We start from the raw sequence: 15,309 nt of genomic DNA on the forward strand, positions 1-15,309 counted from the left end.
TCTGGTTGTGTTCGTTGCCTTGCAAATGCAGTGAGGAGGTTGGGTGACAAAGAAACCCCTCTTGTCTGAGCTACAGCTCTGTCTCCGGCTGAACTGCAACCTTGCTGTTCTCATGCTATTTGTAAGGAAGAAATATCCTTCCTGTGTCCTGTGGAAGAAAGGAGTAAGAGAAATTGGTGACTGGCACTACCTTGGGATGAAAAGAGCTGGAGGGGGACAGGAAGAAGGTTTGTAGGTCTGGTGTGAAATTAGACAGTCAGCAGCCTTCCCCTGGTCGTGTGATTTGTGACCAGCTCTTTCACAATGTCCTGCACAGCTGGTTTCTGGCTGGCCTGGCTGCTGGCTGTGCCCCTTTTGCTCCTGTGGCCTTAACCGCAGGCAGGCTGGGAAGCCCCAGCAGAGATCTGCCTCTTCACGTAGCGGGGACGAGAGGCTGGTGGTCCCTGCGGGCACGGAGAGCGCTTAGTCTGTGCCATGGCCCTGGTGTGGGAGGGAGCTGCGGATGCCCAGGAAGGTAAGTTGGATGTGCATCCTTGTGGCCACCTGCTCTTTGTAGGGTTTCACCCCCAAAATGCTCCCCTGACCAGCTGCCTGTGTTGCAGGGGGACGCTGCTCCTCCCGCCTGGAGGCACGCTGGTCTCTGAGGCCGTCTCCTGTGGCGCTAGGAGCCAGGTGATGTTGTATGAAAAATTGATTTCTTCTGACTGATTAAGCACCCTGGAGCTACGGGGAGGAGGGGGCCGGGGACCTCTGTCGAGGAACGGGCGTGTGGCAGTGCAATAACCCCTGCGCTGCCCTGCAGCCCTCCTGGCGTGCTGTCAGCCTGCCATAAAATCGTTTTCCTTCACCCCTCGGAATTCCTTTCAAATAGTTCCCCGGTGCTAGTCGGGACCCAAACAAAGGTGGCCTGGGGAAAGAACTTCAGCGGGTGGCATCCTGAAAAGGCATCACTGGAGGGGCTTGCAGAGCCTGGAAATCTCCTGGTCTGCTGCCTCTGGCCCAGCAGCGTGTTGGGGGCTCTGGGGACCCTGAGGGCCCTCCCGGGTGGGAGCAGGCACGCTGTCCCGAGTAATGGAGTGGGTCGGCCCCCTCCCCCAGGTACATACCTTCCTTTCATGCCCCTGAGCGAGCCGTCCTCGCAGCCCCTTGCCTAACCAGTTCAGTGGAATGCCTTTTTGCAGACAGTCAGCTCTGGTCAGGGTTTTCTTAACCTGTATCTGTCCCTCCCCACAAAAGGGAGAGAATTCCTGGCTTTTTTTTGTCCTTCCTCACCTTCTGTTGTCGCGGGTGTTTGCTTTGGGTGGGCACCACCACACTGCCTGTCCCACTGAGCTCCCACCTTGGGGTGGTGGTGTGGGTACCTCGGGCAGGGCAGCGTCCTCCTGGGATTCCGGCCCCAGCTTTGTGGGCTGGGGGTGTCCCGGTCCTGGTGGCCAGGGAAGTCTGGGAGGTGCAGTGTGTATTTTGTGTTTAAGTCACGGCTTTAGCTCTGCAGCTCCGCTGCCCAGACTGATGTTCTCCTTTATACAGGGAGGTGGAGGAAAAAATAGGCTGTGGGAGAAGCTGGCTGCAGCCTCTGAACATGGAAGCGTTGATGCTCTCAGTGCTTGCACCAGAAACAAGTCTCTGATTTGGTATTCAGTACTTCCTCCTGGGGAAGGAGACCTTTCCCAGACATCTTCAACCTGCTGCGGGCAATCAGGGGAGCCACCCCAGTTACCTTGTGCACCAGCCCATGCAGCTGGAGAAGAGTGGGGCTGAGGCCCTTGGGTAGCAGGTCACTGTCCTCTGCACGCCTTCAGCCTTAGCATTTTGTAAATCAGTTCAGTAATTCATATTTGGAGGCCATGCACTAAATGCCTGTGTCCCAAGGAGCCTACTGCTTGTTCAGGATAGGTCAGAATCAGGCTTTGCTGAGCAAGAAGGTGATGGACAGGCATTTAAAAAAAAAAACTTTCCAAAAGGGTTTGCCGTGCCTGTCCTATCCAGTGCTTTAATACTAAAGGGCAGGCTCTCATCTCTGTTAATTTAGTTGCTCACTTAAGTGTTTTGCTGGGTCAGGAGAAGAGAAGTCTGCTTGCTGCAAGGTAATGGCTGAGGAAGAGGATGGAAGGTGGCGGTGGGGCTGCAGGACAGGGAGGATGCCCGTGTCCCAGCAGCAGGCAGGGAGGTGGCGTGGTGTGGCTGAGCAGTGCAGGGAGAGCCGTCTGTGCAGAGGCTGGTGACATGTTATGTCTGCTCCCCAGGGCCTTGGCAGGTGTGACAGCCCTGAAGTTTGTTGGGAAATGGTTTTGCACCTGGAGGTGAGGTCTGATTTGATAAGTAGATGTGGCAGTGGCTTGTGTGGCTGTCTGCTTCCATGCATTAAGTATGCCCAGATTGACCATAGAAAGGAAGCAAGGACTTTGTACAGCACAGATATGTGATCAAAGCTTTTATTACTGTCTGGTTTGTGCTTGAGAGAGTTTGAGGTCTGCCAAGTTTCTCTTCTGTGTGGGTATTTGTTCGTTCCATAGCTGTGTAAAGAAAGTTGGGATTATGCAAAGGCATTTCCATAATGAGTAAATGCATTATTCTGTTGGAAGCTTCCCTCCAGCACCTCTCCTGTTTGCAGCTGAATTTATAAGCTCTTCTAATTTAGGCTTGGCGTTATAATACTGCTGAATGTTTAATCTCATGCGGCATGGGTCCCTCCAGATCTAATCACACTTAGGGCTGCAGATCCAAATCCAGAAAGAGTCAATTCATTTAGATAGAGTATGCATATGGAGAATGTGCATTCAATTTGGGCAAAACGAAGCCTGATGACTCTTCTCATTCTATGTATTGTAGTGCTCCAGAGCTACTCGTTTCTTTAAAATTTTCCATGGCTCCCCTTCTTGTGCTTTTTTTCCCAGGTTCTGGCTGCAGACCAGGGCTGGTTGCGTTTCCTTTTTGTAGGAACGCAGCCAGTCAGCGAGTACGGTGACACTGAGTGCTTTGTTTTTTTTAATTAACGGCATTGGAGAAAACAAACAGATGATGCCTACCCTGTTAAAGGCCATCTTGGAAGCATATTTAGAACTGTAATATTTTTCTACCCATTTAGTATGTGGCTTCACTTCCAGTTTGGGAGGGAAAAAGCTCATTTGAAGCTAAAAAGCACAAGGCTGGTGGAAATGAGCCAGGTGTGGTGGGGTGCTCTGCAGCGTGCCAGAGTGTGAGGCTGAAGTGGGAGAGAAGCCTGGCTCCTCAGGAGAGCTGGCTTTAAATCCCCAGCTCGTATTGCTGTCAGCAGGCGAGGTGGAAGAGTGTTGCAATTGCAAATGCTGTCATCTGCCTACATGCAAATACGTCAGAACAAAAGAAGCAGTCGCTTCAGAAGACGTCTTCCCCCAGCAGCCAGGCCTGCCTCCAAAGGTTTCCATGGTGCTGCACGTGCTCCTTGCGTAGGTATGGAGCAATAACGTGTTAGCACTTATTTTACATCTTTAAAAGGAGTGCAGAAATGCTTAATTAAAAAGGATCTTGATCTTAGAACAACAGACCATAGGCACTTTTTGCCTCCGGAGTAAGTTTAGGGATTATGCTGCCTTGCTGGGAACTTCACTGTATATGGCTGTCTGTAGTTGATAGGATCCCCTTTCATTTTTATTTATTTTTTTTAAACTAAGCGTACTTCCCATTTTATTAGTTGGGAACACTGATTAGCATGGAGCCCAGAAGTAGTAAATCACTTGGGTACCTGGCATTTCATCATCCCGTGAAGAGCAGCTGAATGCCAACTGATGTGGCCACCCCCCAAATTCCCAATGACCTGGATTGTTTTTTCCTGCCACCTACTTGGTGGAAAAAGGGAAACGAGGCACTTCTGTAGGGTGCTGAACTGAGCTGTTCACCTCCAGCCAAATGAAAACCTTGCAGAGCTTTGTGGCATCCACTTTGTGGATGGGCACCTCGCAGCCCTGCTACCAGGCTGCAGCACTGACTGTGCCCATCTTGGCCGTGCCAATTTGGCACGGTGTGGGGCTGTGCAGCAATCTGTGAGTGGGCTGGAGGTTCGCAGGATTCTCCTTTGGAGCACAGCCCTGGGAGTGCCCTGCTCCCCTTCCTGATCCACCATGGCCCAAGTGTCTGCGTCGCTCTGGGGTGTAGCTCTTGTTTTTAAAGCCTTCTCCTGCATTAATTGGGATTCCTGCTTTGAAGAAGGCCTGGTGCATCCAAAGCCTGGCTGTGTTGCTTTGTGGTTCTGCAGATCCTGCCCGCAGTCCTGTTAATGACTATTATTTTTCCTCCAATATGTTATGATGAGACTTGTGGACTGGGTAATGTTTTCCTCTGAATGCCTCTACTGTCTGCTTTCCACCTCAGTGTCACTGATTTGATAGCATTTAAATTAACAAGGGAGCGAATTGTCAGGCAGTCACAGAAAATTAAATCAATCTCTGTGAAGCAGAGATTAAGGAGTGGTTTTTGGCCTGGGTAAGTTCAGTCACTGCTGAATAAACCCTTTGCTAATCAGCATCTGAATTTGCAGAGATTAATGAAAGATCAAAGGAGTCTTTGGTAACGACTGCAACTATGTCATCTCTGAAACAAGGATTTGTATCTCCAGCCTGTTTAAAGAGGAAGGAAAGGTACCCTCAAGCGCCCTTCTTTCTCTCTGCAGTCATGGTTAGGTAAGGCGGACCACACGGTGATGTCCAAACTGGATTAAAATTAAAGCAGCCTAAAACTAAGGTGATAACTACTGGGGAAGATCCTTGGCCACATAACTGAGCCCTATGGCCATCCACCCTGTGGCTGTCCCCATACCAGTGGCGTGTGTGAGAGCAGGCAGAGGGCACATGGGCAAAGACCAGCACTGCAAAATTCAACAATTCTGCATAGGAAACTTAAGGAACAAGCAGCCTCAGTGCCTGGCTGGGATGGTGGCAGCAGTGTTTGGAGGTCCTGCAGCAGGAGTTGAGAGCTGGGGGCCCAAACACACCGGGGGAATACGGGGTGATGTTGATGTGCTTGTGCCAGGAGGGTTGGTGGCTGCCAGGTGCAAGGTCAGAGTTTAGCCAGAGGTTTGGGAGACCAATCTCAAATTGTTACAGCCTGGTGGCTCTCTTTAAATGTTATCCAAGTGATGGAGTGTGTGTGTGTGGAGTTGGCAAGGCACTAGAGCCTGGCTGTAAAGAACTGCTATGATTGTGCGTTTATTAACAGCTTTGCATTTCCTGCGAGTGATCTGTAGTTTATACAAGATAAGAGAAGAACACCACTTTCCCCTCAGCTGCTTGTGCAAGAACAAACCTGATCTGTCAACAGTTGCTTCTCTTGTAACTAAAAACAAAGGCTCCCTAATCTGTCCTTATCTCTTTTTTTCCCCCTTTCCCTGGCCAGATCACTCTGTCGGATGGAGGCTTGTGCCATGCCCACATCCAGCTGGAGGGATGGGGCTGGTTTTGCTGCTTGGGAATCACACAATGAACTGTAACTCTCCTGAATTTTCTTGTATGACTTTCTCTTTTACTTCTGTGAAATGTTCTGTGAATGGAGGGCACAGAGGTGTGTGTGTGTACCCAAAGGTCCTCAGCAAAAATACAGTTTGAACATCGAGAGCTATCAGGCAAAAGAGCTGCTGGTGGCAAAAGCTTAAATCCCCAAAGTCCCCTAGCCATGGCTCTGTGCTCAGGTGTCAGCTGGCCCATCGTTTTGCATTCATCTGTGCAGAAATGTTGTCTGGCCAGTGGGTTTGAAGCTGATCAGCTGCCCTGCAGAGGTCTCTGTCTGCAGAAGGTTGTTTCCTTTTATCCCTAAGCACTTTTAGTAAAAGCAACTTCTCTTTAAGGACTTACCAGGGTACACAAATGTGGGGGGGGAAATACATAAAAGGAGTACCAGGAATAAAACAGAGCTTTTGGATTGATAAACGATCTGGTTACCTGGTTTCCAGCCTGCATTGTACTCCCAACTGCAGGAAGGGAGTCTGCTGGCTGTGGTGGGAATAACCTCCCTTGGTAGGAGTAGGAGACAGGACTGGAGGTGGCTGGATTGTGCAGCTGGTAGGGAAGACGTGGGGACCTTGCATCATCTTGGCTGGAAAGCTAAATCTCTCCAGAGGAGTGTCTTTGCTCCCTTATTAAATGGAGCTCGGCAGCCGGAGGGCAGAGTCCCTGGGGGCTGCGTGCGCCCTTCCTAAACCAATATTGCATAGCGGTTGTGAAGGGAACTGGTTTTGTTTCACAATTCCTTTCCACCTTCCCTCTCCCCGCTCCCCCCACGGAGCGTTATCTCCTGACATGATGCCATTAACTCTCTAATTAGCCCTGGGGGTGTTCTGGGGAGATAACGAAGCTAGAGGAGCTCAAATAAGCAGCGTGCGCAGATGTTTACCCAGGGTCGGAGGGCAGACCTGTTGTGACAGCCGATTGCCTTGGGGAGGGAGAAGCCGACCTGTGCTGCAGGCAGCCCGGGAGCAGGGCTCTCCTCCTGCCCTCAGCAATTCAGTCTTCCCCCTGAGTTTTGAAAATGGGGGAAAAATGCAGCTGGATGTCCTTGGAAGAAAGGATTGTCTTTTAGGAGCAAGCACTTGCAGTGCAATCAGGGCATCTTTCTGTCTTGCTGGCTGTGCAAGAGGCCGTATCCAGCTGCTTTCTGCAGCTGAAAGGCAGCATCCTGCCCACCACTGCATCTCTTGGGTGTGTTTTTCTCATTTTTGTCTTGCTATATCTTTTTTTTTGAATGGGGAAAGTCCCTGTTTCAGTACAGAATTTTTTCTTCCTCACCTCTTCTGCTTGGTTAGAGCAGCGAAGGCCAGCTGACCACCTCTGTGCTAGTTTTTGGGAAGGAAGCGTGATTATTTTTTTTTCCTCTTTAACCTGGCTGCTTGCTCTTACTGTCCATCACACGTGTCCCCATGAAGTCTTCGCTGGAAAAACTCCCCAAGCTAATTGGCAGAGGCTCGTTTTTGAGCATTCAGCAGTTATTCATATGTAGCAAAGGGAGGGGGGAGGAAAAACCCACACATTCTATTTTTTCCTCCTCCTTCTGTTATCTCAGTCTTAATTTGTAAACATTTCTGAGCTGAGTGGATGTCGCAGTCCACGGTGACGCGGTTGATCCAGATACTATTTTTACAACAGAGTGGAGAGGTCTGAGCAGACTTTTCCCTTTGATCTGCAGGAAATCCTGCATGAAGCCACCTAACAAGCAGGCAGGTGCGTGCAACCCCCGAGCCCCCCCGAAATTACGCAATCTCCAATTAACCTTACCATTAAAAAGACTTGTGGCGATTGCATTTTTTTTTTTCATTTCCATGTTTTAGCACAGTTTCTGTGTATCCAGGAGGGGTTACCGAGAACTTGCCGATGGTACCAGGCAGAGATGCTGGGACAGGCCGTGTAACAGCATGTGGAAAGCACATTCCAAAGAAAAACCTGAATCTGCAGTTTGACTTGGCCGATGCCTCGTTTTGGAAAGTTAGGGGTCTTGTTTGTGTTCTTCGTTTCTCAACATACCAGTGGGAGCTGCAAAGCGTTGCCAGAAGCTCTCTGGAGTAACTGAGTCAGACCTGGGAGGGTTGCACCTGAAACCTTCCAATCTAACTAATGATAATTATTTTGGTTTCCTAAAGTGCTGGAGGTCTCCTCTTTAGAGGGAGAGAGATTTTCCTTTCCAAGCATCAGCTGCTTTGCTTTTCTGTCTTCAGCCAAACAGAGCATCCAAAGGTTGAAGCCCAGCCTGATGCTTTGAGTTGATTTTTTTTTCTCTAGTTTGTCTTTTTTTTTTTTTGGGGGGGGGGGGGTAGGGGAGGAAGCTTATTGCACTGGAAGAATAAACTTAAACCTTGTTGCTTTGGCTTCAGTGTGAGTAGAAATAATTTATTTTAACATGTGGAAGGAGGGCCTTCTGCAACAATTTGCTTCCTTTGACTAGGCTGGTTGTAGTTAGAGGTTATACCTTATTACACCAAAGATTGGCCCGCATGTGACTTTATACCATTATGGTTACAACAGAATTTACGATGTTCTCCTTGGAGAAGGAAAGAAGGAAAGCCTTTTCCAGAAGGCTCAGAAATGATAATTACAGGCCCATTGCAGAGGAGTGAGCGTGCGGTCTGAAGGGGATCACTTTAGTTTTGTGACATCTACTTAAGCATTTGCAGTTGCAGGGAGTTGAGATTTCCTCTGACAGCATCTAAAAGATGCTGCCTTGCTCTTTCTAGGTTTTAGCAGACTCATCCATGTTTAGATTTTGGAATTTTTGAGTGCTGTCTCCTGCCTGCAGCCTGGAAGCTCTGGGGGATGCTCTGTTACCTCTGCCTCCCGTGCCAGGGTGATGGTGGCCTCCTTTGTGGCACCTGGGGAGGGCTGTTTGCAAAAGGTCCCTTGTCAAGCATCTCCTTCAAGATGATAACACAGGCTAATACTTCTGAAACACCGAGCCAGGTCGGGGCTGTGTGTACAGAGGGCAGGGATTTGTGCTGACATGTCAATTTATTCATGCTATATACACTTCTCCTCGTGTTTGACATGCAGATCTCGCTGGATAAACTTCCACATATCTCTGTGTAGCGCATCTGGGTGTTGCTTCACCCACAACCACCTCCAGCCACCTGTGGGACAGAAGATAGCAGATACCCAACACAACAGTGCTGCATTAATGACTTGGAAAAGGAGGATCTTCTGAGTTCAGTAGCACAGCTAGTAAATGAGTTTTTTTTGCAATGACTTGCTGAGGTTGGGAGATTGATGACGGCATCTTGGCTTATTCTTTCTCTCCCCTTCCTCTTCATAGCTTTTGAGCTCATGGGCAAGTATCAAAAACCTGACAGGACTTAAGGGGTCAAAACTGCCAGCCCCTCTGAGCTCAGTATAACACTTCCCTGCTATTACACAGCAGTAACTCCACAGGTGACTTCCAGCTTGATGTCCATCAAGCTTTGCAGTGCTGCTGTGAATTGACCTGTTTGGCTAACGGTGCCGTGGCTGTGCCCTGCAATATATCTCCAGATGAGCACTTTCTGTGGTTTTCTGGCTTGTACCCCCTTCTGAGATCACAGAAATGCATTGAGCACAGCAAGGGGTGCTGGGGAAGATGGGGAGGTGGCAGTGTTCTCCTGAATTGTTCCAGTGATGTAGGAAACTTGTTGTGGGCCCAGCAGGCTCCTCCTGGTAGTCCAGGAGTGCTGAGGGTGTGCAGGGCCCCAGTTGTTCTGGGGTGTTGCTGCTGGTGGTAGGTTGGGCTCTCCCTTTGCTGGGGAGGGCTCTGTGCTACTCCCTGCAGCCCATTGCTGGAAGTACCATCCCTTGGGAAGCACCTCCTTGCGTTGTGCTTTCGGGCGAGGAGGGAGAGGCAATGAGCATGGTAAATGCTTGAACCCTTTGCTCTGGTGTCCAGCAGTCCTGTGCTGAGCCAAACACGCTGCGTGAGAGCGGAGTGAGACAACTGCTCAGCCTCTCATGGCAAGGAGCTGCTGCAGGGTAGGGAGGGCACTGTGATCCTCTGCTGTTTGCTCTGCTGCCAGTTTCTTTCTGCAAGTGTTTTTGCCCTGTTTTATTAGTTTTGGAAAGTAGCTGGTGGAGCTGGCTGTGTCCTTTGATTCTCAGGGTGGCAGGAAGGCAGCGGCAGCTCCTTCTGCTGTAACGTGCTGGGGAGGGCAGCCCGGGGAGCCATTACCACCCTGTGCTCACGAGCAGCACAGCCTGCTTACACTGATCTCCCTGTGAACCCAGTGTCCTCCCCTTGTGAGCCCAGAGACGTTAGGGTTAAAGGATGCCCGAAGGCGAGGGAGTTGGTGCAGCAGGGAGCAGAAGCAGCTCCCTGGGCAGGAGGCGTTGGCTGGGCTCTGTGTGGGTTGCAGGTCTGCCAGGGACTGCTCTTCTTCCCCCTATTTCTACAAAGCCCCCCACGGGTCAGTTGCACTCAGAGACTCGGTTTTCATTGTGAGTGGCCGAAGCAATGTGTGCGTAGTTAGCAATTAGCCACTGGTCTGCTTCACAGCAGGTCCTCAAATAAGTCTGGAGCACTGTCATTAGGCTGGGAGGGCAGGCGGCTGCTCTGTGATCTGGATGTTTGGTTTCCTCTCTCCCCCTTCCCCACCCCTTTAGAAAGGTGTTTTGTTTCCCCTCGTTGGATGGAGCTCGCCTGCTCTTCCAGGAGCAGACGAAAGGAGCTGCCTTTTGTTCTCCCCGTGCATCCCGCGTAGACAGCGGTGGCTCGGTGGATCCTGTGCACAGCTCCGGACTGTGGGGCAGCTCTGCTCCGGGGCTGCTGGCACAGCACAGACTTTGCAACCCACGTGCGGGACCACCTACACAGGGACCTGGGGCAGACTGGGGGGTATCTGCTTGTTCAGAGAGAAGTCACGTCAGGGCTGTTCAGAGTGAGCAGGCAGCAGATCAGTTTTACCGCAGATGGGCTCTGAGGTGTCTTTCCAAAATCGCTAGTTGCTGTGGGCACAGTGTTTGGGTGGCTTTTGCTGGAGGATACCCAAAAATTTCTCCCATGTATTCGCTCAAAATAATGAGTCTCTTTAAGTTGTTTTTTAAATTCTTAATAATTTTGTTCGTAAGTGATGTTACTCCTAAGTTTATTGCAGAATTACATAGAAGCGCAGAGGAGGGAAGAAATGTAGCTACAGCGAGGTGATGTCCTGTGAGCGTGGATGAAAGCACACGGATGACAGAGCATGTGGCGGGATTATGGTGCACAAAACAAGGATTGCTTCTCAGAAAGCCCCTTGTGTGTTTTGTCCAAAAGCTGCATGCCGCAGCAGCTGGAGGCTCGGCTGCGCTACTGCCCTGCCGGTCTCAAATGTTATGCCTTGATCCCTTCCCAAACGCTTTGGGCTTTGGTAGCAGCGAAGCCAGTGCCTGAGGAAAACACTAGACTCTTCTTGGAAAATAAATAAATGAAAGTTTTTTGGAGTGGCTGCTTTGGAGCAACTCCGTGGCTGTCTTTTGAGTTCCTAAACTTGTAGAGAAGTGACAGGGGAAAGTTATAGTTTCCTTTCATTTCTTTCCTTTTTTTTCCCCTCCTGTCATTTTCTCCCCCCCTTCCCTTCGCTTTTTAGAGATTGGTGATAAGGAATTCTAACTACTTAATGAGCTGGGAGAGGCCTCTCTCCATTGGAGTGGAGGACTCCAGGTGGCACTTTGACAGATTGGACAGGTAAGGCAGGAGAGCCCCACCTCCTCCTCCTCGCCTATAGTTAGGTATATAAGGGAAACTTAAATTATGCAGAGAGGCACACTCCGAGTCCTGTTATCTTCCAAGTAGCATCACATACTTTTAGGGTCTTCTAGGGGGTGGGAGGTGTTTGTCAAAATCCTGGAGCCAGAAGAAAGAACAGCAGCATTGATCAATTTGACTGCTAACATGTTGTACCTGGAAAACAATGCCCAGTCCCAGTATAGCGAGGTAAGGATTCTAGGTTTGAGTTGTGATCTCTTTAATATATTTTATTTTTAGTCAAACTGTGCAATTTCTTTACCCCTGTAGCCCTGTTGTTAGGTATGGAATATACATTGATTTTTTGAAACTTTTACGCCTTTACAAATGGCAGGTAGTTTGCTGGGCTGGATATTGGAGTGAGAATGAGCTTTGACTCTTTACATTTAGGACAGTGAATTTGTTTGGAGAACTTTGATTAACCAAACATATTAAAAAAAATATATATTTTTTTGCATTGGAAAAGCAAGTCGAAGCAGTCGCGTACTGTGACCAATGCATACAGTTTCCATTCCTGTAGCAGTATGAACAGTATCTGTGTTGACTGCATCATAACTCATTAACTAGTCTTTTTATTGCCAAAATTGCTGCGCATTGTTAGAAGTGGATGATGTTTAGGAAGTAAACCAAAAATGCATTGTAATCCCCATCTTTGGTTACATTTTTAAGTAAAATAATATATTAACAGAGGGTCTTTGCCGCGAATGTTGCGTTAGCGTCCACACCAATAACTCTTTTACACAGTGCTGTTAATATGTCGCCTTGTGACTTGCAGCAGAAAAATATTATTTATATGGGTCTGTTTAAGCACGTTAGAGAATAAATTTGTGTAAAATGGATGCAACCTTTTTCCACCGTATGGGTGGGCGCGAGTTGAACTCAAACTTCAGATACAGCTTAGATTTTTTTTTTTTCTAACCAAGTGGGTTGATGTTTTTGTAAGGTGGAAATCGAGCAAACTGCTGCATACTGTGAAAGTCTTTGAGGAAGTTACCTGGAGCTGAGGCAGATCTAACAACAATATTGGTTTACATTCCAGCGGAGACAGCAGCTGTGTTGACACTCGTCAGAATGGCGATGCAGCAAAAGCTCCGCTCTGTCTGTGTGCGCGCGTGTGTGTTTCTGGTGAAAATGCTTCAAGTGGAGGGCATGGGGTGCGGGACCTGCAGCAGACAGAAGCTCAGCCACTCGGAAAAGAAAACAAAATAGGAATAGCATGGCCGAGAGTGTAGATAGGAGATGTGATAGCTGGTGAGGAAAAGCCTGTTAAATGTACACTTAAGGCTTGCACACCTGGGATGGCAGGCTTGTAACTCGGGTAAACTGAAACCTGTGTATTTTCCGGGTCCCCTGTATTTCAGGGCGTGCAAATTTACAGTGTGCTCTCCATTCCTAGCTGCTTTTGCAGCCCAGAAGACACTAGTGACTATATTTTTTTTCCTTAGGTTAATTATAAACTCTTAAATGGGGGGAGAGCACGTCTTGGTGTGTTTGCTTGGCATTATTTGTCTCCTGCTATCTGATCAACTTTCGCTGAATAGCAGCGGCGAGGCTGTAGAGTCCCTATGGTTGACTTGCTGGGCTCATCTGTCAAAGCGATGCACTCAGAGCGTTCTCGCTCCGCTCAAATGCTGCTCATCATGGTGGCAGTCAGGGGAGCCTTGTAAAAGGCTTTAGCCTTTTTTTTCCTCTTAGATTTGAGCGTGATGCACTGACTTTGCTCATTCAGTGAAGCGTTGCGTGCTGTGGAAAGAAAACCCAATTAACATTGACTTGGCTGTGTTTCTGAGGGAGAGCAGTTTTTCTGGTGACTCTTCTTGAGCGAGCTGGGGACCTGTTAATGCTCAATGAAAATATATTGGGGGTGATGAACCTTGCCCGTTGTAGGCTTTTGCACGGCTTCCTCAAAGGAAAACTAATAATGAATTAAAAAAATACCTTCAGGTCTCAGTGTGGAAATAGGATTAGCAATCTGTTGCAAGTATTGTTGGAGTTTTAGATTTTTAGCATTGCTGCTCATCTGGGCAAAAAGCAGCCATGCAAACTCACGAAAAACTTAGTGTAGACCGTAGGTTGTGTCTAAAAATGGGTAAAAACCTTATTAAGGCGGGGGAGGGCAAGTCAAACTTTTTTGCACTGAAATCCAGTTTTAAAATGGAGAGCAGGCAGCTTCTCTCCCACTGAATCTTGTTTCCTTCCACACTGCATATCAGGGCACCTTGCCTGCCAGCACCGGCTCCTCATGGGCACCATGCTCTGCCCGCCGGCTCTGTGCCCCGCTCCACCCCATGGCCTGGGCCTTGTGCAAGGCCCGGTCGGGGCCACGAGCTCGCACCATGGCCTGCGGCCCCATGGGGCCCATGCCCACAGGCACAGTGGTGAATGCCTCAGTGAGATGAGTTCTCTAAAATGAACAAAGTCTGTTTGAGGGGTGTTTGAGGAGTCAGTAACAGCCCCGAAAGGCTGGAGGTGGAACCTGCCCCAGCCTTTTTCCAGCTTAATCTAGTCCAACGTTTGATCTGGGTTGACTGTAAGTGTGGTTGAGCTCTTTGTTGGAAAACTGCTGGACTTGGTGGCCCTGGAGATCCTTTCCAGCCCATTCCTTTATCTTTAACTAGGAAGTGTGAAAAAGAGAGATGTAGTGTGCTTGGAGTGGCTGTAATGGGGTGTTGAGGTGGTGTTCAACAGGATCCCTTGGGTATCAGATGTCTCTCCTACCTTGTCTCCACATTTGGCAGTTCTAGGTATTGTGCAGAAACATCTGCAGGGGAACATGCCCCAAAATCGGTGTGCTTATAAACCTTCAATGCTTTGCACAGAAGGTATCAGCAAGTCTGTCCGGTCTTGTCCAAGTTTCCTGGGTGCTGGGAGAAGAGGATGAGAGCAGTAGAGAGATTTTCCTCTGGGGACTGATTCTTCTGGAGTTTGGCCGAGATGATGATGTAGAGAGTTTGGTGTGTTCGCTGGAATTAAATTAAAGCATTGCCAAAAGAATAAACACGACTTGTTCAAACACTGATAAGAAAAAAGTGCTGTGAATTTTGATTATCTCCTTCTTCCCAAAGATCTTCCTGCTCTTTGTGGGAGAGAGGCAAATTAAAGAATCTCTTTCCGTTAAGATTTTTATCGTAGTTTTGGGAGGGGAATGGGGAAATGAGTTTTATACAAAACCTTTAAAACTTCTTGTGCTCTGCTGCATGGCTTTTTGGCAACATTCCTTCGTACTGGAAATTAAATAGGCTGGATTGCTGCAAGTCTTTGATTCAGGGCTAGGATAACCTATTCAGAAGGTTGGACCTCATAAATTGTTAAATGATAATTCAGATGCATGTGTTTGACCTGTAGTGCCCTGGATGCAAGTCTTTGCTCTTGGCTGAAGCAGTCAGGTGGGTCTGTGGGCTGGATGTCCTGAGGGAGCAAGGCTACCTTACTGTGGCACAAGAAATGTTCCTCTGTTGGGGATGTTGGTTTAGCAGACCTTAGTTACAGGTTAAGGAATTGAGAAACTGAGATACAGCTGAACTTGAGTATCATCTTCATTTACGTGGAGTAGAAATGTGATTAGAGTCCTCGCTCTAAAGGACTAGGGCTAAACCAAGTTTGAACTTGGCTGCACGCCACCTGAGGAGGAACAAGTCCTGGCCCCACTGGTGCTGCTTTCCTTGGCCAGTTTTCAGTGGTCACCTCAACTGCCTGTGGCAACTGCTCTGCCTTGCCCTGCTTTGTGGCCCTTAGCCAAGCCTGGGGGGAAGGAAGCAGTCTTCCTGGGAAGCCACCTGGTCACTCCCAGGAAAGCGGCTGTCTCGTTGCCTTCCTGCAGTCTGTAGGTACAGGGGAGAAAGGCTAAGCTGTGCGTTGTTTCTTGTACCCTGCATCTCACCATACTCTAGGGATAAGTGCTTGTAGGGCTCTAGATGAAGCTTAGTCAGTTTCTCCAGGGAGGTATTGGCTAAGCCTGCCCCTCTCTCCTTGTCCTTCTGTTTGTGAAGGTGTCCTGGAGTTCTGCTGGCTCTAATTAGGGACACATTAACTCCTGATGCCTGGGAGGAAACTTCTCTATGAGCAGTGCAGGGTTTGGGTAGGAGCAGCATGCCTTTCAGGGGCTCC

The 15,309-nt window shown here is 48.9% G+C and overlaps 1 protein-coding gene across 11 annotated transcripts in view; it reads left to right on the forward strand.

Annotated features, from left to right (window-relative positions):
* Positions 1–15,309, forward strand: part of TP63 (tumor protein p63) — a 154,314-nt gene that overhangs the window by 73,886 nt on the left and 65,119 nt on the right. The window contains exon 1 of one of the 11 annotated variants that reach the window (XM_068692085.1): positions 318–514. The exons of 9 other annotated variants lie outside the window; for them this stretch is intronic. In XM_068692085.1, coding sequence (XP_068548186.1) covers positions 503–514 — 12 coding nt within the window. In that variant the 5' untranslated portion in view covers positions 318–502. Of the gene's footprint in view, positions 1–317; positions 515–11,214; positions 11,392–15,309 lie in introns of those variants that run through there. One more of the 11 variants, XM_068692084.1, reaches the window with a different exon arrangement.

Source organism: Anas acuta, chromosome 9, assembly GCF_963932015.1.
Source record: "Anas acuta chromosome 9, bAnaAcu1.1, whole genome shotgun sequence".
NCBI lineage: Eukaryota > Metazoa > Chordata > Aves > Anseriformes > Anatidae > Anas > Anas acuta.